Here is a 26,422-nt window from a genome sequence, read left to right as displayed (position 1 = left end):
CGCAAATGATTAAAAAAACAACACACATGAAAAGTTGATGGTTTAACCAGCTGCAGAGCACGAAGTAGCGGCCCGGCTGCCCTTCAGGCTCAAATTGCCCCCTTGAGGTAGGCGTGCGGAGCATTTGCGGCGGGAAAAGGGTGCCTCTCCATCCAATTTTCCGACAGGGAAAGGTGATCACAGATGAGGTCCGCCGGTGTAGCTATTAACTGCAGAGCACGAAGTAGCGGCCCGGCTGCCCTTCAGGCTCAAATTGCCCCCTTGAGGTAGGCGTGCGGAGCATTTGCGGCGGGAAAAGGGTGCCTCTCCATCCAATTTTCCGACAGGGAAAGGTGATCACAGATGAGGTCCGCCGGTGTAGCTATTAATTGTGCAGTGGGTGCAGTTGCACCGGGACCTCGTGAGGACCAATCAAAGCTGCACTCTACTATCCGACCGGGGGATAGGGGCCCCATTATCCTTGCACTCGGGTCGAGAACGCCACTGATCAGACCCCCCCCCCCGCCCCTCTCCTCGCCAACGAGCCACATTTGAATTCTCAGGGGCGCCTGGTCCGCCTTCGCACCGTAACCCCACCCCCTTCCAAACCCGCCACCTTATCTCTATCCCACTACGAAAAGGAGGGCAAACCCAAATTCTCTTCCACATTTCCCTCCACCAGGAAACGGAGGTCAGCCCTTTTCCCCTCGCTCGCCAAGCCACATTCTCGTTTTCCCTGAAAAAAAAATCTATTTAGCATGTGGTCAGAATTAAAACAAGAAGCTAATACAGACTGAGACGGCTCTGTAATACACACCCACCCCCTCTCCTTAAATTACTGGAAGTTCTATTAGTGGCTAAACACAAGCATTCAAAGTCCAGGAACTAACTACTTAGGGTCCACGTAAACCGCGAGCACAGCCCTCTGAGGCGCTGAATGTATTATACGAGTACAGGGAGGACGCTTCTTTGTCTTACTTTTTTTGTGCGCGTTTTGCAGGAAAATACGACAGTGCTCTTGACAACTGGAGCTTTTAATTGGGTCGTGCCTTTGCCTTTTTTAAACAGAACAGTATCACTGTTTTAGCAGGGAGACGCTCAGAGATTAGACGGTGACACCTTTGTATACAAAATGTCTCAATCCATCCATCCACCCCTATTCCCTGCACATTACTACCTAAATACATTAACTCGTCTTTTTGAATATCTGTTAAAATCCGTCTATCATTCATCCATCCGAACAGCCATTAATCCAGTCATCCATTACTTTAAATCTGCGGAGCCATCCATCCATTGCCATCCATCCATGCACAGAAGATGTATTCATCCATTCATTTTGATGTCGTAACTTCACGAATGCGACCGCACAGTACCTGCATGATGTAATCCGTGTTAGTTTCACAGGAGTTTGCCGCAGCCCATGGTCAGACGGCCCTTCACTTCGGAGTATTAAACGCAGCCGTGTAAACGATTAAAAGGCAAAAAAAAAAACAGTTTCTCCCGTGTTTGATGGAGTCGTCGATGGTAGAAAATACCTTTCAACTTTTATTACAGGTTCCTCATAATCCTTATGGGGCAGGCTCCAGGCTTGTGTCAAATAGACGGATACAATCTGTAGACAAATCGGACATCTGACCCTCTTGCGGGCACTTCCAAACGCACAATCCAAATTTATCCACAAATCAAAAAGGTCCCCTGCCCGAGAGGTCAACTTGGTCCGAGCCACCTGTAGCTTCGCGCTCGGAGACTGCAGCCTGCCTCTTGCGCGGGACTGCAGCGCTGGACAGCTCAGTGGTCAGCTGAGTGCCCAAGGCGCCGGGCAGCACAGTGGACAGCTGAGTGTGCTAGGGCAGAGTTCAGGGGGTAGCACTGGACGTCACAGGGGTCATCTGAATGTGCAAGGCCAGAGTTCAAGGGGTAGCAATGGGCAGCACAGGGGCCGGTTGAGTGTGTCTGGTTCAGAATCTGCTGCCCTATCCTTGCGCCGCTGTCCGCGGTGGACTGAGTGTGCTGAAATGGAGGCTGGGCGCCCTGCTCGCTCTCCCTTCCCGCTGCTCTGATGTGCCGGGGAGTGGGAGGGGAGGAGGGGACAGCTGCTCGGGTGTCTGTTCTGGCCCTTACCTCTCTGCTGGTTACGCGCCCCTCGCCGCCATCTTGGGCCTTACTGCCCCCGTGTTTCCAGGTTCTAGGCGGCTGTATTCCTGTGTCGGTCCTCCAGTGGCGTCTAGACCTTCCGCCGGCTATTTACCCCGAAATCGGGACTTTTCAGGCAATTCCTAACGTCTGCTTCAGATCATCTCTCCGGAGCGGAGATGTGAGTCTTTACCGGCCATGCTGTTGGCAACGCCACCCCCAGACGTAATGCAGCTAACACAAATGTAACGTGTGAAACTGCAGACTGTTATGTTCAGCCAGGATTTTAGGACTGTTACTCTGCACTGTGAAATACTTTTTTTCGCATCAGAGTGGAGCTTCAGAGTGCAGAGTGGAGCTTCAGAGTGGAGATTCAGAGTGGAGATTCAGAGTGGAGATTCAGAGTGGAGATTCAGAGTGGAGATTCAGAGTGGAGAGTGGAGCTTCAGAGTGGAGATTCAGAGTGGAGAGTGGAGCTTCAGAGTGGAGCTTCAGAGTGGAGCTTCAGAGTGGAGCTTCAGAGTGGAGCTTCAGAGTGGAGCTTCAGAGTGGAGAGTGGAGCTTCAGAGTGGAGATTCAGAGTGGAGAGTGGAGCTTCAGAGTGGAGAGTGGAGCTTCAGAGTGGAGAGTGGAGCTTCAGAGTGCAGAGTGGAGCTTCAGAGTGCAGAGTGGAGCTTCAGAGTGCAGAGTGGAGCTTCAGAGTGCAGAGTGAAGCTTCAGAGTGAAGCTTCAGAGTGCAGAGTGGAGATTCAGAGTGCAGAGTGGAGCTTCAGAGTGCAGATTCAGAGTGGAGCTTCAGAGTGCAGATTCAGAGTGGAGCTTCAGAGTGCAGATTCAGAGTGGAGCTTCAGAGTGCAGATTCAGAGTGGAGCTTCAGAGTGCATAGTGGAGCTTCAGAGTGCAGATTCAGAGTGGAGCTTCAGAGTGCAGAGTGGAGCTTCAGAGTGCAGATTCAGAGTGGAGATTCAGAGTGGAGCTTCAGAGTGGAGCTTCAGAGTGCAGAGTGGAGCTTCAGAGTGCAGAGTGGAGCTTCAGAGTGCAGATTCAGAGTGGAGCTTCAGAGTGCAGAGTGGAGCTTCAGAGTGCAGATTCAGAGTGCAGATTCAGAGTGGAGCTTCAGAGTGCAGAGTGGAGCTTCAGAGTGCAGAGTGGAGCTTCAGAGTGCAGAGTGGAGCTTCAGAGTGCAGAGTGGAGCTTCAGAGTGCAGAGTGGAGCTTCAGAGTGCAGAGTGGAGCTTCAGAGTGCAGAGTGGAGCTTCAGAGTGCAGAGTGGAGCTTCAGAGTGCAGATTCAGAGTGGAGCTTCAGAGTGCAGAGTGGAGCTTCAGAGTGCAGAGTGGAGCTTCAGAGTGCAGAGTGGAGCTTCAGAGTGCAGAGTGGAGCTTCAGAGTGCAGAGTGGAGCTTCAGAGTGCAGAGTGGAGCTTCAGAGTGCAGAGTGGAGCTTCAGAGTGCAGAGTGGAGCTTCAGAGTGGAGCTTCAGAGTGCAGAGTGAAGCTTCAGAGTGGAGCTTCAGAGTGGAGCTTCAGAGTGCAGCTTCAGAGTGCAGCTTCAGAGTGCAGAGTGGAGCTTCAGAGTGCAGAGTGGAGCTTCAGAGTGCAGAGTGGAGCTTCAGAGTGTCAAGAGCAATGCCAATAGCTCTAACTTTAACAAAGGCAAAACCATTGCATTGTAAATGCTTGTTTAATTTAGGCAGAGGGGTAAGCCAAGGATGCCCTCTTTCCCCCTTTTTGTTTAACTTGGCATTTGACCATTTTTATCCAGAATACGTCAAAAGCATACATGGATTTCAAACGTCAAACGCACATATAAAATTAGCGGCCCATGCCAATGATATCTTACTTTTCCTGTCAAATCCAACTGAGTCAGTTCCAGCTTTTTTAACAGAAGTTAAGTCTTACTCTCTCATCGCTGGGTACAAGTTGAATAACGACAAATGTGAAATTCTGCCCTTGAAAAATACACTTTTAGTTCGGATTTTATTACCTCTAAATTCTCTTGGAGTCCGAATCATATTAAATATTTAGGATTATATTTTAAACATTCAATTTCTGGCACAGTGTTATTAGGCATGAATAAATGCATTCAAAAACTTCCAGAACTAACCTCTAAATGGCATCCCCTCTATTTATCCTGATGGGCCGCCTAGATACCAAAAAAATGTTGTTGACACCCATAGTTTTATACCCCATTTCTAATATACTAGTTCCAATATCTGCCACAACATTTAAGAAAATGAATACTATTTTATCCTCCTTTTTTATGGAATAATAAGAAACCTCGAATGTCTATATTAAAGTTAATAAGACCTAAGACAGAAGGAGGGATAAATTTCCCGGATTTCCAAACTTATCAGAAGGCTTTTCTTTTACGCCAAGCATCTCTTTGTGTGCTTGACCCAACAGATGACTGCCATCTTTGGATTACATTAGAAGTTAGTTTTGTATCTCTCTTTTCATTTCAAGAATACCTTTCCTTCTCAAATAAACCACAATCCGTTTCCACTCCAATAATAAAGCATACTTCCAAAATCCTTGATTTGCCTTCCACTCACACTTCCGTTACCATGGATTCTTTCCAGGACTCAACAATTTGGCACAATAAAAACCTGATGATCCGAAATAAGCCCTTTTATAGGAAAACTTGGAGAAACAGGTTTAATTTGGGTTCATCAATAATTCTTAGACTAATATTTTCTGCCTTTCAATACACTCAGCCATTTATTTAAGCTACCAGCTTCTTTTATACATAAATACAATTTGCTGAAAAAAACTGTGTTGGGAACCCTTGATCAGCTTCAAGTGACACATGATTCTTCTATTACGCCACAGGCCTCGCCAAACCTTCACATATTATTAAAGACCACACCTAGAGCATCCACTATTAACAGATATTTGCGAGATATTAACTTGGTCAGACAAAAAACTAAAAAAGAACAGTCATGGGAACATGACCTTGATACATGCTGGCTGATATCTATTTGGAAGGGCATTTGGACTAAGATCTTTAAATCTTCTAGAGCAGCAAACATCACACAAACCTTGTTTTTTGTTTACAACAGACTTCTACTGACACCAGTTAACTTAAGTAAAAGGTTCCCCGACGCATTCGGTTTATGTTGGACCTGCTCGTCTCCTACTGCTGACTTATTCCAAATGCTTTTTTTCATCTCCACATGTACACACTTTTTGGAAACAAGTATGGTCTCAAGTCAACCTAATTTTTAACTCTAAATTTCCTCTTTCTTTTTCCAAAATTTTCTTAGGCAGCCTCTCCCCTATATGGGACAGTGTTAAGCTTAATGTTAAAATCATTTGACTTATTGTTAGCAGTCGCTTTTCAGCAAATCACCATTAACGGGAAGGACTCTACAAAAATTTCTCACTAGGCCTGGTGGTACAATGATTGTCATAATCATAGATTGGACACTGCATTTGTTTATCCTATTAATTTGGCAAGAAAACGCCTGGATTTATGGTCACCTGTTACAACATAAATTGATGTTTGTGCCAAACAAAGCCTTATGTTAAAACCTTCTCAACAGGAAGTTCTTAAACCACCTTAATTCTCTTAATGGTTCTGTTAATTTATTTGTTCTCCCAATGGTCTCTTTGTCCACTTATCCAGTTTTGTCTTCTTTTTAAAATTGTTATTCAAAGTCCAATATTAGTATTTTAAATGTAAAACAGCTTTCAATGTGTTCATTTATATTTAAGATTGTATATTATATTCAGACAACTTCATTTCTTTCAATAAACTTCTTTTTGAACTTAAAAAAAGAAAATCAAAGCGACATTTACGGGTATATGTAGCACAACTTTTAGACGGGTTAAAAGAGCAAAGAGGAGACGGGCAAAAGAGGATAAAGGATTCAGGAGCAGCATCAAAGAGATAAGTTGCGGTGTACAGGTCTCTAAAAGGGTACACAGTTTCTCTTCCATTATCACTTACACTGACAAACTGATCTCCAGGAACAGATACACATATTTGTACAATGAAACACACACATATGTAAAGACGCAGTGGAAAAGGAGCTTACGTTTTTCTTGAACATAAAGGTAGCCTTCCATTGTAAACGGGCTTGCTCTCTTATGTTCTTGTGGGCTCATTCGGATTTTTCTCATAAGATCTTCTACTTCCGACCTTGTACCTTCAAAACGATTCCGTGTCTTAACAGAGAGAGCAATGAAAACAAATTATTAAAATACAAGCACTAATAGCACTATTTGCCCTGTTCATTAAAAATATATATAATTATATTTACAAATCATCCACTATGAAGAGCTCATTGGATTTCCAGTTTTGCCACACACTCGCACTCTGACCCTCCCAGGGTTGGGGGAGAGCAGTTCAGTAGACCTGAAAAGAGCTTACATAGATTGCAAGTGAAATTAGTGACAAAAGTTCAATTCTCCTTCCCTCAAAAAAATCACACATACGTACCCAAAGTCAACCACACCTGCCTTAAGAACAACAAAAATGCCTGTACCACATCCTTTAGCAAAAGTAATGCACTGTATTTAGATAGGTTTCTTTGAAGCACTGATTTTAAACCATGTTTCAATTCTACATAGATGCAACAGGTATATGATCTATATCAACTTAAAGGATTCTCTACTTACTCTTAATTAATGAAGTCCGTTTTCTTTCTTGTGTTGTCTTGTTTTTACCTAAAAGAAAAGGCTTGTTTCTTCCTTTTGAACTAATGTTATTGTAAGAGACAGGATGCCTGTGTGCATAAATCAGTACCATTACATTCTGTTTTTATTTTCTTGTTTGTGATGTATAAGTGGATTTCCTCTGTAAAGGATTATTGTACCCTTCTTCTTCCTTCTGAGGCGCAACGCTTTTTTCTAAAACTATACTTATGGTTGCAGATATGTATGTTGATCTAGTACATGTATACATCATCTCTGGCTAAAGTAGTGAATTCAGTATTGCTCAACAGTTAAACAATTAGATTAAGGGCTTAAATTGGTTGAGGGTCTAAATGGGTTGCGAATCTTAATGTGGTGCTTTCATTTTAAAGCATTCATTGGGAAGGAAATATAAATCTGCCAAATGTTTAAACACATTTCTCCATAATTCTCCTTTATATTGTTTTTAAAAAAATTATTTTCAGTTTTGCAGATCAACAACTGCCAGAATATTTCAGCCTTTACAAACAAATAAGATACAGATGTATATTCATTTGCCATCCCACCAACTGACCTGGCAGATTCACTTCAATTCTCTGGAGTATGACAATTTCCGTCCTTCAAAGTAGGCGGGTGTCTAGTCACAGCTCTTTACTGTTGAGTCTTTACACCACTGATCCTTGACAATTTGGACTTTAAATGTTTGCCTTAAAGTCAATTTTTAAGACTGAATTTTATAACCCAATCACCTAACGCCTATCGTACTCAATCGTTGTTAAGTGATATTTAATATGAACTCAATAGATAACTGATCCTCTCTCTTCCTAATAACAATTATCTGTTCCTAATACCACTGAAAGGTGGCCAGCAATACGTACAAAGAAGATACATCTTCCATAATTGAAAAATATTAATTCCTAAAATATTTTCCTAACAAAGTAAATCAAACCACTGACAGGAGGTTTCTAAGTGGTCCGCTCCTCTACAATGCAATAGATCACGAGGAACACCAATGTATATCTGATGTTGCACTCAGAGGAACTTGGTTTGACTTTATAAGGCTTGGAGAACAATGATTTGCACAAAACGGAGCTCCTTGGCTTTGACCCCTAATTTTGACTCTGGAGTTAAAATAGAATACTGTGAAATATCAAATGGAACACAGCTAAAAAAACGTACTCTTAAAAATGAACCTGTAGGGGGGCAGGGAGGTGTGGTCTCGTGGAAATTTAGAGGTTTGCAAAAGATCGCATATCCGTGGGCTCCAGCGCTGCTCCAACTGCAGGCCTGGTCTTCATCGGCTCGAGGTAGGAGAGAGTCTGGGGCACTTGGGAGCCAGAAGCTTGACCGCTGAGGCATCTAAATGTCCGTATTTTGTCCCTGATGACAATGTGAAACCTGAAAACCATGAGGAGATAGAACCCTCCCCCTGAGTATTGCCATTATCTAAGCCAACGGCAGGGTGTGCTCTAGCATCTTGAAACAGGGCTCCAGAAAGCACAGCGTTGGAGCAAGTGTACCAGAGAGAGATTTCTTTGATAGAAAAATGGGCAAGGGGTCCTTCCCTTTACAATGGAGACTAGACAGTGTACCAGCACCACTTTGGCTCACTCCTAGTTCACAGGACTACTGTAGTAGTGAAGCAAGCTGGAAGAGTGGCTGAACTTTTAGGACCTGGAGTGGCTGGAGGCTTTCTGGTCTGCTGGCCAGCATGTCTTTAGACCACAGCTCTACTTTTTCCAAAGGTTTTAGTTGGTCGAAACACCATTCCAGCGTTGACCTATTCCTGGAATCAGTATAGTGTTCTAGAAATCGTAGGCCTGGTTTTCTTTTTTAATTTTTACGTCAAGCCTGTAAGAGCATGCTCTCTCGCATACAAGAACCTTGTGTCTGATAATGGGTTTGGAACCCGCCCATAGCCTACCACTAGTTAGCACCACTGTCCCTTTTCTTTGCTGGCTTCTCATTGGGCAAAACTTTCCATGCGTCAATTCCTTTTATTGCTGTGGCTCACAGACCACGTACTTTATCATTGAATTGATTAGTGCTCCTCCTATGGCATTCTTTTCTTTTTTGCAGTTTTCTTTTTTTGTTTGAATCTGTTTATTGAGAATGCATTTTATGGTTAACCTTTCTTTTCCAATCGTGACCAGTTTGTTGTACGCCTTTGTAAACCTTGAAATATCCAACAACATGTTAGAATGGGTTTGTAATGCTCATCAGAGATACACCCTCTAGAGATAAAGGAAAAGTGTGCATCTAGTACATTGGGGTCTGTTTAATCTAAATCATGTGATGGACTTCACAGCATCGATGTATTTGAAACTTTTTTGGACAACCCCTAGAGATAACCTTATTGAATGTTAAATCGTTTGCTATTTTGATTTTTGACTTTGATGGATACACATGTGTTAATTAATTTGTCTTGAATATGTCATTTTCATTGCATTGATATGGAATTAGACTGTGATGTAACTGAGAAGCATAACTAAATATAAATTAATTTACAGACAGAGTTTTGTAATATGATATTCCTTGTTGGCATATTTTCCTATCTGCTTCCTTTTTAGATCCAGCCTGCAAAAGGCTGGGCTAGTGCACATGATCTCACTTGCGAGACTCGTATCTAATAATGGGCTTGGAACTCGCCCACTGTTTACCGTTCGTAGGGATTATTGTTGCTCTTCTGTGGTCCGCTCCATAACTTTTATTTTCATCTTCTATAATTTAGCCCCACCCTCCCCTGTTTTTTCTCCCCTCCCTCACACCATCCCGTCCCCGTTTCTATTTAATTGTTGCGCTCCCATGCAACACTCCAATACTTTCTTTACCCACTAATTTCACTTTCATTGATCAAGTGCCAATCTCCGTCTCCATTTCTCCCTTAACCTCTTCGCTCTCTTGTTCTTCCTCTCCTTCTTCCCTTTTCGCCTCTCTTGCTTTTTTCCTCCTTCCAACTGTCTCATTTCCCATTTACCAGTCTTGTAGTCTTACGTCCCCTTTTTTCTCCCCTTTCCACCTTTCCCTCCGACTCTACAATTTGTACTTAAAAAGAGCTATGAAGTAGCCAACACTGGCCGCTTTATAATGCTTTTAAAAACTATCCCGTTATCTACCCCTTCATCTGTTACCCAACCCTGAACCAGTTTCCAAAGCCAAAAGCTCGCCGATAGCCGACACCTATTGGCTTTGCCAGTGCTGGCTTCCTCAAGATTCCACCAAAAAGACAATAGTAGGGTCAAGACTTGCATATGGCTGTTTTTAAATTGGAATGTTATGGGATGCAATCAAAACGATGGATTTAGCCCCAGATGTCTGTACTGTGGTAACTGTTTAACATTGATAAACATTCTGTCCATCAATTGTTATTTTTGCACCAAAAAGACAATAAGCACATCAAAGGCCAGAAGAAGAAGGAGTTATTAAAGCCATCCCAAACATGTACGACACTACGGCATAGTGGAGCTAAAAAAGAAATCGAAGATTCTGGTTTGGCAAAGGTGACATGGGGGAGTCCTTTCTACTGGGGTTACACCAATGAAAGGCACTTTAGAAGAATTAAACGCAAAAACATACCACACAGATAATCAAGTCTCTCCTGGGTGGGTCAGTTGGAATCACATCTAAAACAAAACTCTGCCCTGGAAAACCACAGAGTTTTTAGAAACTGCAGAATTACATCCATAGTGCGATTAGAACAAAAAGCAGAATGCGTGGATAATGCTACCCAGGCAAACAGACTACAGATTCTGGGTTCACGACAGTTACATCTGGAGGACATTAGGACATCCCTGGGTGACCTTTTACTGAAAGAGGCCCACAGAATGCTCTGGAACTAGCGGTGGAGGGTCTCTGTTGGTTGAAATGTGCAATAGGATCACTCAGAGGGAGGTAAAGAAAGAATTGATATCCATGACCTTTGATGGTTCATTGCAGTTTCCTGCAGAACTAAATATATGTAAAGATGGTACTGTGCACACTTTCTCCCAGCCCGAGGCAGCAACAACATTTCTGAACCACGACAAAGATTTACTGCAGTTTCCTGCATCTGTGTTAACTACGGATACAAGCTCTTGATTTTGCATCTGCTAGTAGGAGCTGCAAAATACTATTCTATTACAGGACCGGAGGCTTCGGATTATGCTTCTCTTTCTTATATTTGCCACTCACAGCAGCCAATGAAAAACGTTTTGTATGCAAATAAAAACTACATTTCCCATGATGCTTGTACATACATCACATCCTGTATAGCCCCATAAGAGCTGCTGCATCCTGTGTCTCCTCCTCTTTCTTTGCTGCTCACGCAGACAGTTAAGTGCTCACAGCATTATGATATGATTAATGTCTTGGTTGACTGACGGATTTTCTTTGAGGTTACTGCCAGTAGTTTTGCGCTCATTGCATGCTAGATTAAATGCCTTGCGTTTAGATCGCTTGATGTTGAAATGCTTTGCGCTTATATCGCGCTATGTTTCATGCTTGTGGCGTGATTGTGTTTTATGGGAGCTGGTAGCGCACGTGTTACGTGCAGCCGTGTATCTTAACGAACGGCGCTCCCTAAGTTCAAGACTGTTTGCAGCGCGCTGGATATAACACAGTATCTAGGTTGTCCTCAATTTACAAAGGGTCCTAGGAGTATGTGTTGGTGATTTACGCTGCATTTCCATGCTTTCTTGTGTTAGCGCTCGCGGGCGCCATGGGTTGTTTTTTACCGCCTAGGGGGGCGGAGCGGCTCCCGCTGGGAGCAGCGTACTCCGTGGACGCTTTTGTTTGTGACCGGTTCGGTCTCCCTGGCCAGGCGTTTGTTCCCCAATGGCCTGCGGGCATTGCTGCGTTCTTGCGGGGCTGTGTGCGGCGCCCGGGTGTGGCGGAGTCTGTCGCCTTATCTGTCGGTCCACCTTACCGCTCAATCTCCGCAGAGCTTCATGGCTCGCTTCGATAAAGCAGGCGCGCGTCGCCTCCTTGCCACGTCCTGGGACTGCCACCGTACCGGTGATATATCCTCTACGCGGGTGGCCCCTTTTTCAGGCGCTCTGTACTCCCGCTGATGAGCACATGCCGCTCCTTCCCGGCCGGGGTCTTCAGATTTCATCAGCTTCGTGTGGATCGGTCTACACGTGGCCTCGGGGCAAGGCTGCCGCCTTTGATCTCCATGGTGCAGGGTTCGATCCCAGGTGCCCCGAGTCATGTCCATTTACCATTAATGTTGTAATTTGTGTTTTCTCACGATTTAAGTTTACTATTCTCCTGGGATATGTTTTACTGTTTATACTGGATGGCAGTATGCGCTTGGCAGCTTTTTGGTAGCGCTGATGCAACTTTCAGATGGCTCCTGCGGGAGTGGTGAGGTCGCTCTGCTTATGCCGGCGAGATTAATCCTCATGAGAGGCCTAGACAGCCGCAAACTGAATCAGACGCTCCTTCTGGAGCTGGAATTCGGCGCTAGAGTGCGCCATGATGAATTGGGTGAATGTGTTTGTGTCTTGATTTGTTGCTCCTTGATTACATTCCAACAATGCTGTTTTACAGAGTGCGCCATGATGAATTGGGTGTATGTGTTTGTGTCTTGATTTGTTGCTCCTTGATTACATTCCAACGATGCTGTTTTGCGTAAGTTTCCGGTCACTTCCATAGGGTTGTTTGAATTATTGCGCGGTCACGCGCTTTCTCCGCCAAAGGCTTCCCTAGTAGCCGAGTGCGGTTATGGAGTCATAACGCTCCGGTGTGCGTAACCCATTTGGGCACAATTTGGGCTTACTTTGGGCACATTGGCCTACGCACGTCGCAGGCGTCCCTTGTTTGTTTTGTTTGAGGTCTCAGTGCCTCCTGCTTACCTGGGCAGATTCCTGGTAGCCGCCAGGCTTTAACAATAGGCTGGCCCTCGGAGTGCGCACACGCTCCTGGTATTTTACAAAGACTCCCGACGCCCTCTGGGCTGGTATATGACTACAGCTTTGCTGAGGAGCCGATGCATTATTCATTTCTCTGTTTTAGTGTGCACAGGGTTGGCTCCCCCTCGACTCCTCCATTGCACTGTGCCTTGCACTTTCATATGTATAGAATACAGATGTCCCTTGAGGATGAGGTTGGAAAATATGTATGTATATATCTATATTGCTATATTGGAGGATGACAACTACTGATAGGAGCGCAAGAGCCTCCTGAACTGATTATGTTGACACCCAGGTTCTTCCCGTTCTTGTGTGGTCAACAGGGCCTCATGTATGACGTTACCCAACTCGGGGTGACAGGGCTTGATTGACGCCCATTTTGTTCTGCTACCACAAATCCTTCAGCATGCGTTCGTTTTTGTCTATTTACTTATTATTTTTTACGTTGTTAGTTATTGTCTTTATTTCGTTTCCTCCTTTTTCCTAGTCGTCTCAGAAAGGGATTCCCAAATTTCACAGGCTGCAAATCAATGTCGTAGCCAGCCACGCTCGGTGATAGGCGTCGGTATGACGCCTTTGCGCCGGATCGCCCGAGAGGCGCAAAGCCTTCGTAAGGTTGGACACCAGGACACCAGAGCCCCCTATGGGACAGATTTATTATCGTTGAGTGTATAAAGGGTAGCGTTCAGGAGAGGGTCTGGTTCTCTCCTTCCCTACAAGGGCAGTTGTTCCGATGGTAGTACCAATGGTTGATGTGAGGGATAGGCTTCCCTCCTCAGTTCCCCATTAACGTCCGAGTACCGTGTTGTTTTATCTCTCAGGTTAATTGGATACATAGAGGCATGGTTGTTTTATCTCAATCCTATGCGACTCAGTGGTTTTATCCCCACTTTACGATGCGAGGATGACTTTCCGATGGTATTAGTACGAGAGTTTCCCTTGGGTGGATGCCTCGGTGGTGGTGTGTTGGGCACCGTCATTCAAACAGTTTTTCCGACCCCTCCAGTTATTCGGGCTCTTTGTCGTGCACGCCTCTGGAGGCTTACTGTTCAGCATGCACAATATCTCGACTGCGAGTACGATCAGCGGATATGGGCATATAGGTCATCTTCATAGTGGAATAATTCCAGAACTCAGGCATTCTGCCGACGATTTCACATTTAGATTGTTGTGGTATACCTCCTTAGCCTACATGGCGGTAAAGGTTTGTTCCATCTGGTTTCCTGGTATTTCGGACGACTGGTCACATCTTTCGTGCAGGGCGGACTCCATTTTGGATTCCCAATGCCCCCTGGGTCGGCGGAGGACGGCTCGTTCTCCTGCTTTTTCTTGCAATTTTTACATTGTCTAATGTAGTGACACTCAGGTAAATCTAGGCAGATGCCTTATGGTTCACCAGAGAGCTACGGCCCGCAGATTCATCGTTGCCGTTTATTAGGCGCGGGTCCGGGTTGACACATGGCAATGTGGTAGGAACTTTTTTCCTGGGTGTATGTATGCCGACTTTGCTTTATTGCGACCAAGTTTCTGGTATCTACAATACTTTCTTGGTTCTCGAACGCGTTCTTTTCGTATTTCTGGGACCTTTCATTCCCTACAGAGGTTTCGGCGATAGAGGGTCGCTTGTGGATATGTACGCCATTTGGCGGCTTCGCGAGGACTGATTTCTTCTGGTGAATTAGTTAACAAATTATGTACGGGGACTTTAGTCCTTATAACGTCCATTTGGCCGTTTTCCTGCGGCTCTTCTCGGTTCAGGGCAGGTTGCTGAACTTGCGTCGGGTTTTTCTTTCGATTTCTTTTGGTGGCATAAGTTTCCAAACGGGACATTAAATATTGTCAGGCTGTGTTACAAAGCATCCCACCTTCGGGGGTTCATATGGCGAGGCAAGCCCGCGTTTTACAGGTATAGTATGTACTATAAGAAATTGCCCTGTCAGCAAGGTCTGGACTGCATGGGGTCAGGGCCTTGTCACACGACTTTGCACTTTATGGGTGTTTCTTCACATGCCTCATGGCTTACAACGATGATTCTCGGAATTATCATCTGATTTTTTCGACTATATGTTCATATGATTGTTGATGATTATTATCATTTTCTATGTGAGTACGAGGCTATTACAGCCGATGGTTGAGGGCCTTTGGCCGGAATGGGTGTTTGAACCAATGGTGATACGCAGTTTGCTCAAGTACAATATTTATCATTCTTGTTTGGATAATTCCCATTGTTGTGCAAGTTTTACCTTTTCTGATGAAGTTTCTCAGACTCTATTTAAAAAGTATATTATGTACCGGTGGGAAATTTAAGACTGTAGTTGTGTTGCTAAGCGTTGAACTAGCATAATCCGAAGCCTCCGGTCCTGTAATAGAATCAAAAATTAGCTAGCATTCGCGCCAAGAATTTTCAATTCTATTAAGGACACGGAGGCGAGGATTATCCCACCCGGTTTATTACAGTGGTAATAATTACCCACCCGCATGTACTTGATATTCTGTATCAGCAGAAGTTACGGGTTTTTCCTGTCTCATTCCTTTCAGCTTCCAGTAAAGAAGAAGGAGCAGGTGTTCTTCTGGCTTAAAGACGTGATCCTTCCAGTTGACGATGGTTCGCCATGTGAAAGATGTTAATTGAGACTCATATCCCGTGGAAAGGACTGGATTTAGTAATGTTTGTTCTCCATGTTGAAGGAGGTTTATTGAGACTCATATGCCGTACAATGGACTGGATTTATTTATGTGTGGACTGTATATGTTCGAGCAAAGAAAGAGGAGGAGACACAGGATGCAGCAGCTCTTATGGGGCTATACAGGATGTGATGTATGTACAAGCATCATGGGAAATGTAGTTTTTATTTGCATACAAAACGTTTTTCATTGGCTGCTGTGAGTGGCAAATATAAGAAAGAGAAGCATAATCCTCGCCTCCGTGTCCTTAATAGAATTGAAAATTCTTGGCGCGAATGCTAGCTAATTTTTGATTCCCCACTTAAGGATACGAGCGAAATGGTGACTTTCTCCGTAAGCTTTCATTTAATTTACCCTATACATTTGTCTCCTTATCTTCTCTTTCAATCTTAACCTTATAGCAAATGCTCCTAAGAGCGTACTCAGTGCTTTTGTTACACACTGTCATTATTTCATCATGAAATGCTGCATTTCCTTCATAAAATGCGTTTTCACTGTTGTATCAGTAATCCTTGTGCTGTATGTACGTTTGCCCAATAAACAGGATTTAAAAATAAATAAATAAATGTTGTTTGAAAAAACATTAATTTACAACTACTTACCAAAAATGATTGTGTTTTTTTGACAAACCAATCACAATTTTAAACAAGTGTTGGCAAAGCCAATAGGTCTCGCCTATGCAAGAGCTATTGGCTTTGCCAATATGTTTTAGCCATAGTGTACGCCAGCATGGCTGCTGTTTAGCAAGGATAAAAGTTAGTGGAATAAAGGAGAGTGGGGTGGAGTGGAAAGTCGCAGAGTGGAGTAGAGTAGAGAGCTATGGAGTGGCATGAAGTGCAGTTGAGTGGAACAAAATGGAGTGTCATGGAAAGACGTGGAGTGTTGTTGAGTGTCGTGGAGGGAGTAGAGCAGAAGGGCGTGAGTAGAATTGAGTGGCGTTGAGTGTCATGGAGTATTGTAGAACAGAGTAGAGTGGCGTAGAGTGTGTTGCTTAGAGTGTTGTAGAGTAGAGTGGGCTAGCGAGGAGTAAATTGTTGTGGAGTGGCATAGAGTGGAATAATGTAGGACAGTGGAATAGCACAGAGCAGTGGTTCCCAACCTGTGGTCCCTGGACCCCTAGTGGTCCGCAAAGCCTCCTCAGAGGTCCGCGACTACTTAGAAAATTAAATATTAACAGATTGATAAGGCATCTATAAATAAAGAAGCTACATGTACAATTGAAAATTTTAAAGCATGCTGTAAATGGAAAGGAATTTGAAATTGGAGGCTACAAATTTAATTAGTATCCTGAGATGGATTCATGGGAACAGTGCAGATGGATCAAACAGAAAATATTATGGATGATGAGTGGCCTCGATTGAATTTAGAAAAGTTCCAACCTTTCCATTAAAATTACACTTTTGTTTATGTGTAAGCGAATTAATTAAAATGTGTCATTATTTGGGTGTTTGTTTGATGAATGCTTGTTTCTGTATTTTTTAAAACATTTTTGCAGTTAAAATCATCGACAATGCTTAGGCCAGAGTCCTCGGCTTCCAGTAATGACTCCATGACTGGTCCCCGGATTCCAATAATGATTCAGTGGGGGTTCCAGCAGTGATTAAGTAGGGGTCCCCAGATGTCAAAAGATTTAGAACCAGTAGCATAGAGTACTCTAGAATCGTGTGGCGTAGAGTGGAGTGGCGTAGAGTGGATTAGTGAAGCAGTGTGCTGTAGAATGTACAATAGAGTAGTATGGAGCGACATAGAGGTAGTTGTGCAGAGCATCATAGAGTAGAGTAGTGTTGCAGAGTAGCATTGAGTGGAGTAAAGTGTTGTGGAATGGGAGAGTGGAGTAGAGCATTAGAGCAGAGTGAAATACCACAGAGTAGAGTAGAGTGGCCTACAGTGAAGTGGCGTAAAGTACACTGGTGCAGAGTAAATTGGCACAGAGTGAAGACATAGAGTGCACTGGCTTTGAGTATATTGAGCTAGAGTGCATTGATGTAGAGACAGTGACAGAGTGCAGTGGCATCGAGTGCTTCAGAATAGAGTGGAGTGGCACAGAGTAGATTACTTTAGAGTAGAGAGAAGTGGCATAGAGTGGAGTGGTTTAGGGAGGAGTGAGGGGGGCAGAGTGCCGAGATGTAGAGCAGAGTGGCGTAAAGTGCTGTGGTGTGGAGTAGGGTGGTGTAGAGTGCAGTGGCGTGGAGTGCAGTGGTGCAGAATAGAATAGAGGGGTGTGGAGTGATGCAGAGTGAAGTGGTGCAGAGTCCCTTTAACAGAGTGCAGCAGAGTGGTGAAGAGTTGAGCGGTGCAGAGTAGAGTGCGGTGGCCCACAGCACGATAGCGCAGAGTACAGTGGCACAGTGTAAAGTGGTGTATGGTAATGTGGCACAGGGTAGAGTGCAATAGACTGCAGCAATGTACAGCACAATGGTTTATCATGCAGTGCGTAGCGAACACTGGCATAGAGTGCAATGGTGCAAAGTAAAGTGGTGTTCAGTGAAGTGGCAGAGTAGAGTGGCACAGAGCAGAGAGGCACAGAGTGGAATAGAGTGCAGTGGAATAGAGGGCAATGGTGTAGAGTGGCGTAGCCTACAGTGGTGTAGAATGCAGTGGCGCAGAGAAGAGTGGTGTTCAGTTTAGTGGCGGAGAGGGCAGTCTTGTAGAGTGGTGCATAGAGCAGCAGGTAGAGTACAGTGCTGCAGAGTGCAGTGAAATAGAGTGCACTGGTTTTGTGTAAAGAGGTGTGAAGTGCACTGGATTAGAATGCAGTGGTTTAGCGTAGAGTCGCATAGAGTGCAGTGGCATAGAGTAGTGCAGGGTAGGGTGCAGTGGCATAGAGTGTAGTGGCGTAGATTGGAGTGGCACAGAGTGGAGTAGAGTGCAGTGGCATAGAGTAGATTGTTTCAGAATAGAGTGAAGTAGAATAGAATGAAGTGACGTAGACTGGAGTAGAGTGGTGCAGAGTAGGGTGGAGTAGTGCAGGGTACTGTGCAATGGCGTGAATTGCTTTGGCATAGAGTGCCGTGGCATAGAATGCAGTGTTGCAGAGTGGAGTGGCTTAGACAGGAGGGTGTAGAGTGCAGTGGCGAAGAGTGCAGTGGTGCGTAGCAGACTGGGGTACAGTGCATTGAGATACGGTAGGGTGGTGCAGAGCAGAGAGTGAAGCGGCGTAGAATGCAGTGTCAGAATGCAGTGGTTCACAGTAGATTAGAATGGAGTGCACTGGCGTAGAGTGCATTGACGTAGAATGCAGATGTGGAGAGTAGAGTGACGGAAAGTAGAGTGTAATGGCGTAGAGTGCTGTGGCATAGAGTGGTGCATAGTAAAGTGACGTACAGTGAAATGGTGTTGAGTGTTGTAGAGTATAGAGGCATACAGTGCAACGATGAAGAGTGGAGCGGCGCAGAGCATTAAAAAAAATAGGCCTAGATGTATCAAGCAGTTTGCGATTCGTTAAGGCCGAAATTCTGCGAATTTCGGCCTTAACGAATCGTAAACTGAAATTTTGCATCTTTTGAGATGTATGTGTGATTAGCAAAATAAGGAATCGCAATAAATTGCGATTCCTTATTTTGCATCAGCATTTAAGGAATCGCAAATGTGCGATTCCTTAAATGCCATGTATGAAGCTTTTTTTTGTAGCGAATTTAGGTTAAGGACTCGCAAATTAACACGAACTTGAGGTCCGTGTTAATTTGCGAAATCCTTTAAAACAACAAAATAACACTATTTTGAAGGTGGCATGTGGCACACATACATGCCCATAGGGCATGTATGTGTGCCATATGCACACACATGTAAGTTTCAGGGGTGCAGCAGGGTGTCCATAAGACACCCCTGCACCCTTGAAATAATTCTCAAATTGCGATTAGCAAATTGCGAATTCGCAATTTGAGAATTACTGCACATTCATTCCTATGGGCCTCCTGGCCCATAGAAATGAATGGGAAAATTATTCCTTAATTGCGATTAGCAATTTGCTAATCGCAATTAAGGAATGTTAAGGAATCGCTAAAAAATAGAGAATTCCTACATACATACCATTTTGCACTTCTCTAATAGCGATTCCTTACCAATCGCTATTAGAGAAGTGCAAAACGATTTCTTGATACATCTACCCCTTAGTCTCTCTTTCTACCATTTCTGAGTTCAAGTACACCTTGATGTGTGGGAAACCTACATGTTATTCATAAAAAGTAAAACAAACCAAAAAAATTTATTTTCACATTTCTGCGTGATTATGCTAAATTGTTGTGTTTGGAAAATAGGCCGGCTCACTGTTAAATGTGGAGTGTAAGGATTTAACATTGCTTATCTTGCGTCATTGTGAATTGCATACGCCCCTATTTTTCCTTGGGCCTGTGTATACAAAATGATTTGCAAAGGATTAAATTGCGAGCATTACGGTTTCTTGGAGCTCAAATGACATTCCGAGGCTAAACTCGCACAGAGCTTCAGGGAGTGCACGTGATAAAAACAAGTGCAACCAGCACTCTCGGACCGGCCAGAAACCATTCTATTAATATAAAGACGGCTCTTATTAGAGCCTTCATTCGGCACAGGAGGGGCTCCAGGAATGCTGCGTATGCTGACCTCGCCCTGAACTCCGGAGACTCATTTGTGCAGAACGGCGCAGCCTGGCCCGCGTTCAAACTCAAATCCCATGACCTCATTCGGCCGGCCTTCAAGCCCCGCCACTCGCTGCTGGTAACTGGAGATTCTCAGCCGAGCTGTTCGGCCCCACCTGCCTGCGCTGCACAGCAGGAATCACGGATATCCTGCAGGTTGCGGCTAGGGTTGCCACCTGGCCAGTTTTATACCGGCATGACGGGTATTTTAATGGCCATGCCGGTAAAAAAAAAAGTAGGAAAATCATCTGAGGCCAGTATTTTTCCCCTAATCCTTACACATTTAAAAAAATGAATGTACTAAGAAAACTCTTTGAAATGTATTTTACAGCTGCTTAACGATCCAAGGCTGATAAAAGTAAAGAACGACAGAAATGCACTGTTAAAAGTCAATACAGACTATTTCATATACATTTCACATCTAGGGCTTTACAGAATCGTATAAGGTAAACAGATGCCCTGATAAGTTAATTTTGGAACGGTGGCAACCCAGTTGGAATTTCCTGCTCACGGCCAGAATATAAAATGATCGCTTGGTGGTTTATAAATTCACTCTTTAGTGCTTCCCACAAGCGCCAAGGAGACACCTCAATTCAATGGACCTACTGTCATGGCACAGTGGGACTTTGGACTACTGTAACTCGTGGTTTCACATCTGTTCCTTCTGGAATGCGCTCTCTTTAACCAGCAAGCAAGCACCCCAAACAGATCTCAGCAGCAGGTAGAGCGCTACACCCATGCAAGCACCCAATGCGGACCCTCAGTGCTCAATCAGCATGGGCCTGATCAATGAACTGCATTTAGATGCAGAGATACTGTGCGACTGGAATTTATGTTTCTGGCTAGTATCACAACACCTACATAAAGCTACTCCTAGTGATTCAACCAAAATGGGGAACCTTTGCTGCCTCAAGCCTAAAATTGCCTCTACAACAATTAAAGTCACTGGGGAAAGCACATCCCCCCTGGTTCTTAATTCACAAGCTCTCACTTTCCAGTTGTGAAACTTTGGCAGGGATGCATGGTGGAAATTACTGGGAGCCAGTAGGCAGTGAAGAGAAAGTCGGCAGGTGGGAGAGGCTGAGGCAAGGGGCGGAGGAGCCATCAATTTCCCGCCAGTGCTGTGGACGGGTGTCGGGTTGAGGCCAGGATGGGTTTGTGCCTGCAGCTTCTAGCCCATCCTCACACCAGTGAAATCGGTCGGGTGTTCCTTCACCTGGAAAATGTTGGTGCAGGAAATGGAGGCAGCAGTAAAAAGGTAGAGTGGTTATTTCACCCACCAATATTACCAACATCTGCATGCCAATGGGCAGCCATGGTACTTTGGGAAACCCCTTTCGAGGTATTTTAGGAACATATCATGAAAAAATATTATAGAGGATATCGTTAGATGCTTTGGCTTTTAGTGATGGAGTACATCCGTTCTGATCTGGAACCAGAGATACTTGATACTGTTCGGACATGATCTTCTCTAATTTCATAAAGTTTGCGGCAATGCTTTACCCTATGTGGCCTTGCTGCTGGGCAAAGTGCAAGTAGCACTACAGATCTCTGAAAGGAGAATCGGCTACCCTGCTGTGGCCTAGAACTCTAGGATCCATCGATTTTAGCAGTCTCAGCCTTCTAAAACAATGCTTAATGCAATAGGCAGGAAGCATTTTGTCTTCTGCCAATTAGTTGAAGATCCTAGATCCATTTTTGTGTAATATTGTTTTGACTGGTTGTCACCACCAGATGCTGAAGTCTGACAAAATACTGGATATGTTCGGATGTCTACGTTTGTTTAAACTGTAAAGGTTTCTTCCTTGGCAAGTTTTGTCCTATCATACATTTACGCTTACTGTAAGTGTGCACAGCCTTTACCCGGCCTACTCTGTCTCCTCTGAATCACATATTCTATTTCAAATTAGTTACTTTCCATCCTCTAATTTATGATGGGTTCTTTTTGGAAAGCATATCTGATGATCAACTTTGTAAAGAAAAATGCTCTATGGCACCTCATACATATATTCACTGCAAAATTTTCATTATTTCTGATTTCTGAAAAATCGTATTCTGTTTTTCTGTGTCAACACAATGTGGCCTAATGGCCAATAGTGTGTCAGAAATATTTTTTTGCATCAAATGATGAAAGCGACACAGGCTGTGAAGGTCACAGGACCAAACACAGGTACAGCTCAATGGAGCAGCAGTGAGTCATGCGAATGTTCTACTGTACTCAAGCAGAAGCTTCAGCACACTAATGTTCATATATTCGATTTCTGAATACGTTTACTGAGTAAAGGGGCAGTTTTTTACATTTCATGAATTCTTTGATGCTGCAATTGACAGCTCTTTGTTCCCAGGATCAGGAACAACGTAATGTCTACATGCAGTTGTGTCTAGCAATCTAAAAATATGGTGGGCGCGATGGCACGACTGACCATAAATTCTGTTCCCGCACAGTAGGGCACTTCTCTCCCGGCAATCAGCACCCATGAGCAGGAAAGTGAAAGACTTCCTTCTTGCCCAGTGGAAAACCAATCCAACCAATCCTGGAGCTGCTCTCATGCTGTTTTCAGCATGGCAGCAGCTTGAGGATTGGTTAGAGCAGGCTAACCCAGTGCTCATTTTGAGACAGGGGGCCTGTGTTAGCAATCCCCTGGGTGTTTCATAGCCTTGGGATTGCTAGGTCTACAGAGTGCATGTTGGGCTGGCAGTTCCAAGACAGCGGGCTAATCCGACATGCGTACTGGCAGGAGTAGCTGTCATCCTGCAATTGCAGGATTCAGCCCCACCTCCTGACCTCACACTTGCACGAGCCAGCGCAAAATGTATTTGTGTTTTCCCGGTGCACTCACAGCAGGCGGGGCAACGCTCCTCTGCCCTTTAGAAGAAACCGCCTCTGGCTAAATGCTCATGTGGTACTTAGGGCAACAGAAAGTCCACCAGTTGCTTTGAATTTCTTCAGTTGTAAGAATGGGTCGGATGATGTGAAAATGGGTGTTCTCACAAAACAGACCAGGACACAGGTCTGTGTTGCGTGGGAAAAAGCGAGACGAGCGCCCTTTCTTTAAAAGCAAAATTGCATTGATATTGCTGTGTACTTTAAAAAAATATTTCATTTGCCCATTTTGCACTGTCACCTTTCTTTTAACGCACTGCGCCCACATTTGTAGCTCTCTGACCCCAGAATTTCGGGCATTAGCAAGGCTCCTACCTAGATAGAGGCTCATCTGCACCACCCACATTAGGATAGTTGTCAGTGTTGTCAGGACTGCGTTTCCGGTCTGCCACAGCTTGCAAGTGCCACTTGACCAGAGAAACGTAGCTCCGCCCACTGAGGCCATGCCCACCCGTGGCAGCTCGCCGGTCCAGTGGCGGGAACCTCGAGGGCATTTAAACTCAATGCCGCAGCGGACGCGCAGCAGGACACAGGTCTGTGTTGCATGGGAAAAAGCGAAATGCGCCCTTTCTTTAAAAACAAAATTGCCTTGATATTGCTGTGTACTTTTTAAAAATATTTTATTTGCCCATTTTGCACTGTCACCTTTCTTTTAACGCACTGCGCACACATTTGTAGCTCTCTGACCCCAGAATTTCGGGCACTAGCAAGGCTCCTACCTGGATAGAGGCTCATCTGCACCGCGCACATTAGGATAGTTGTCAGGACTGCGTTTCCGGTCTGCCACGGCTTGCCAGTGCCGCTTGAGCAAAGAAACGTAGCTTCGCCACCCTCGGCAGCTAGCCGGCCCAGTGGCGGGAACCTCGAGGGCATTTAAACTCAATGCCGCAGTGTACGTGCAACGGACACGCAGAGGACGCGCGCAGCCGGCGTGCCAATGGCAAGCCCGTCTGCGCCCGTCCGCGTCTGAATCACGGCCAGGGCCAGAAACGCTGCAGGTCCTATCCCAAAAATTAAATACACCATGGAAGAACTACATACTCTCAACCTACAGGTCAGAAACTGTCAAATCATACCCCTCACAGAATTCAATGAAAACCCCCTCACTTGTGCCACATGTAAATGCACCATTAATCATAAGCCAAGCACTAAGGCGGAGCCCATCTTCCCGCCCAAGGTCAATACCTCTCATAAACAACTTCAGTGCGGCCTCATAAACGCGAGATCACTCGCAAAACATGCCCTACACGTGCATGACCTGCTAACAGACCACCACTTAGACTGCCTTTTTGTCACGGAGACATGGCTGACAGAATGCTCTAACCCCGACAAAGCGCAGGCGCTCCCTCAGGGTTACACCATCTCCAGACTAGATGGAAACTGTAAAAAGGTAGAAGGTATAGACATTATCTACAGAGACCATCTGAAATGTTCCATCACCAATACCCCTGAACTAAAGGACGCAGAAAGCTTCTGTTTTAATTTTAAAATAGATAACTGCACTACGTTCGCCGGAGCACTCATCTACAGGCCCCCCGGACCTGTTGAAAATTTCCTAGACACTCTTGGAGATTATCTTAACCCCTCTGTGGTTCGCTACTCAAACTTTACGATCCTGGGAGATTTCAATCTCCATCTAGATGCCACCGAAAGCCCCAATACTAAGACTTTTATGGAAATCACCAACGCTCTGGGTCTAAATATACAGAATTAAGGGTCCACACACCAGGCAGGACATACCCTAGATGGGATATGCACTAACGCCACTAACTTAATAGTTGCCTCTCCAGTCAGACTAACCTGGACAGACCACAAATTAATTCCCTTCAATTTTATCTATGATCACGTTAAAAAAACTCAAAAGTCCAATAATCTGGCCCCCACACGAAATTGTAAAAACATATTAGCTAACTGCCACCTACAGAACTTGGCGGAAACCACCAAACTCACTCTCACCGGTAATCCTGATACGGACAACAATCTATTTAATAAATGGATGCTGTCCATAGCCAACACTTTAGCCCCATTAAAGAGAACCACCACCAAAGAAAGAAAATCAGCCCCTGGTTCACCCCTCAACTAAAAACCTTAAAGGACCGGTGTAGACAAACAGAAAAACAATGGAGGAAACACTACGAGGCCAAGGATATGAAACTCTTTAAATTAGCACTCAGAGCATACCAACAACAAATAAAAACAGTGAAAAGAAATCACTACACTAGTCTCATTACCAGGGCGGGCGAAAATCAGAAAACCATCTTTAACATAGTAAAATCCTTCACCAATCCTGCAAGCCTAGACTGTGAAATACCTACCTCCCTCACAGGAACTTTGCAATGATATTGCCGATTTCTTTGAAAATAAAATTGAAGACCTAATAAAAAGACTTTGCGGATATCCCACCTGAGCATACCATAGCCCAAGAAGTAGAAACCAAAAAAGAACTTACAAATTTCAAAGAAATCAATCTAGAACAATCCAGGCAGGCCATCCTGTCCTGCAAGTCAGGCTCTCCCTTCGACCCATGTCCTCCTAAATTTCTACATGCATTAGTGGACATAGTAAATCCTGTTATCAACCAGATCATTAATACCACGTTTAAACTAGCAAAAATCCCTGATCTCTGGAAAACTGTTGCGGTCAAACCACTCCAAAAAAAGAAACTCCCAGACCCCGCCACCCTTTCAAACCTGAGACACATATCCCTCTAACCTTGCCTCAGTATAATTGCAGAGAAATTAGTCAATGCCCAACTGAATGAGTTTCTGAAAGAAACAAATATCTTACATCCCAAGCAATCAGGTTTCAGACCTGGCCACTCAACAGTGCTGCTTCACACTACATATACCCTCAAGTTTGAACTGGATCAGGGTAAGGAAGCAGTACTGATTCTGTTGGACCTATACGCGGCATTCAATACTGTCTCTCACATCATTTTGAGAGACAGATTGAATCACAGTGGAATAAACAACAAGGCTCTTGCCTGGATTACATAATTCCTAGATAAAAGAAATCAGATTGTAACACTTAGTAGCTACATATCTGAAGGGAAGTGGCTATCATCAGGGGTCTATCAGGGCTCCTCCCTGAGCCCTACCCTCTTTAATCTTTATATGTCTTCCCCTCCTTTCGCTGATTTTACCTTCAATATTGAATCAATTGCCTACGCAGATGACACGCAACTGTTCCTCACCATAGATAAAAACTCCACAGCAGCGGAAGAAAAATTCCATCACTGCCTTACCGCAGTAATGAACTGGATGAAAATAAATCACCTCAGATGCAATAGCTCTAAAACAGAAATCATGCTGTTCGGAAAGTCCAATGTTTTTAGACCCACCCAATGGTGGCCCTCCGACTCAGAAGCCCCGCCTACCACAGTTGACACCGCTACAAATTTAGGAATAAAATTCGACCCAACACTATCCTTCCATAAGCAAGCACTTACCATCGCAGGCATGTGTTTCCAAACTATAAAAACCCTCCAAATTATTTTTTTACCTACTCCCATTACATGCCGGGAAGACTGTTGCAGTGGCCGTAGTTCTGTCACGGTTGGACTACTGCAACAGTCTCTATGCAGGAACAAAAAAGACTGTTG

The 26,422-nt window shown here is 44.5% G+C and overlaps 1 protein-coding gene across 3 annotated transcripts in view; it reads right to left on the bottom strand.

Annotated features, from left to right (window-relative positions):
* Positions 1 to 26,422, bottom strand: part of ARHGAP10 (Rho GTPase activating protein 10) — a 1,108,509-nt gene that overhangs the window by 643,716 nt on the left and 438,371 nt on the right. For all 3 annotated transcript variants that reach the window (XM_086962271.1, XM_086962272.1, XM_086962274.1), the window contains exon 8: positions 6,148 to 6,277. In XM_086962271.1, the coding sequence (XP_086818397.1) occupies positions 6,148 to 6,277 (130 nt within the window). The remainder of the gene's footprint in view (positions 1 to 6,147; positions 6,278 to 26,422) is intronic.

This window comes from Lissotriton vulgaris, chromosome 3_1 (genome assembly GCF_964263255.1).
Source record: "Lissotriton vulgaris chromosome 3_1, aLisVul1.2, whole genome shotgun sequence".
Lineage (NCBI taxonomy): Eukaryota > Metazoa > Chordata > Amphibia > Caudata > Salamandridae > Lissotriton > Lissotriton vulgaris.
This window is presented reverse-complemented; position numbering and strand designations above follow the sequence as displayed.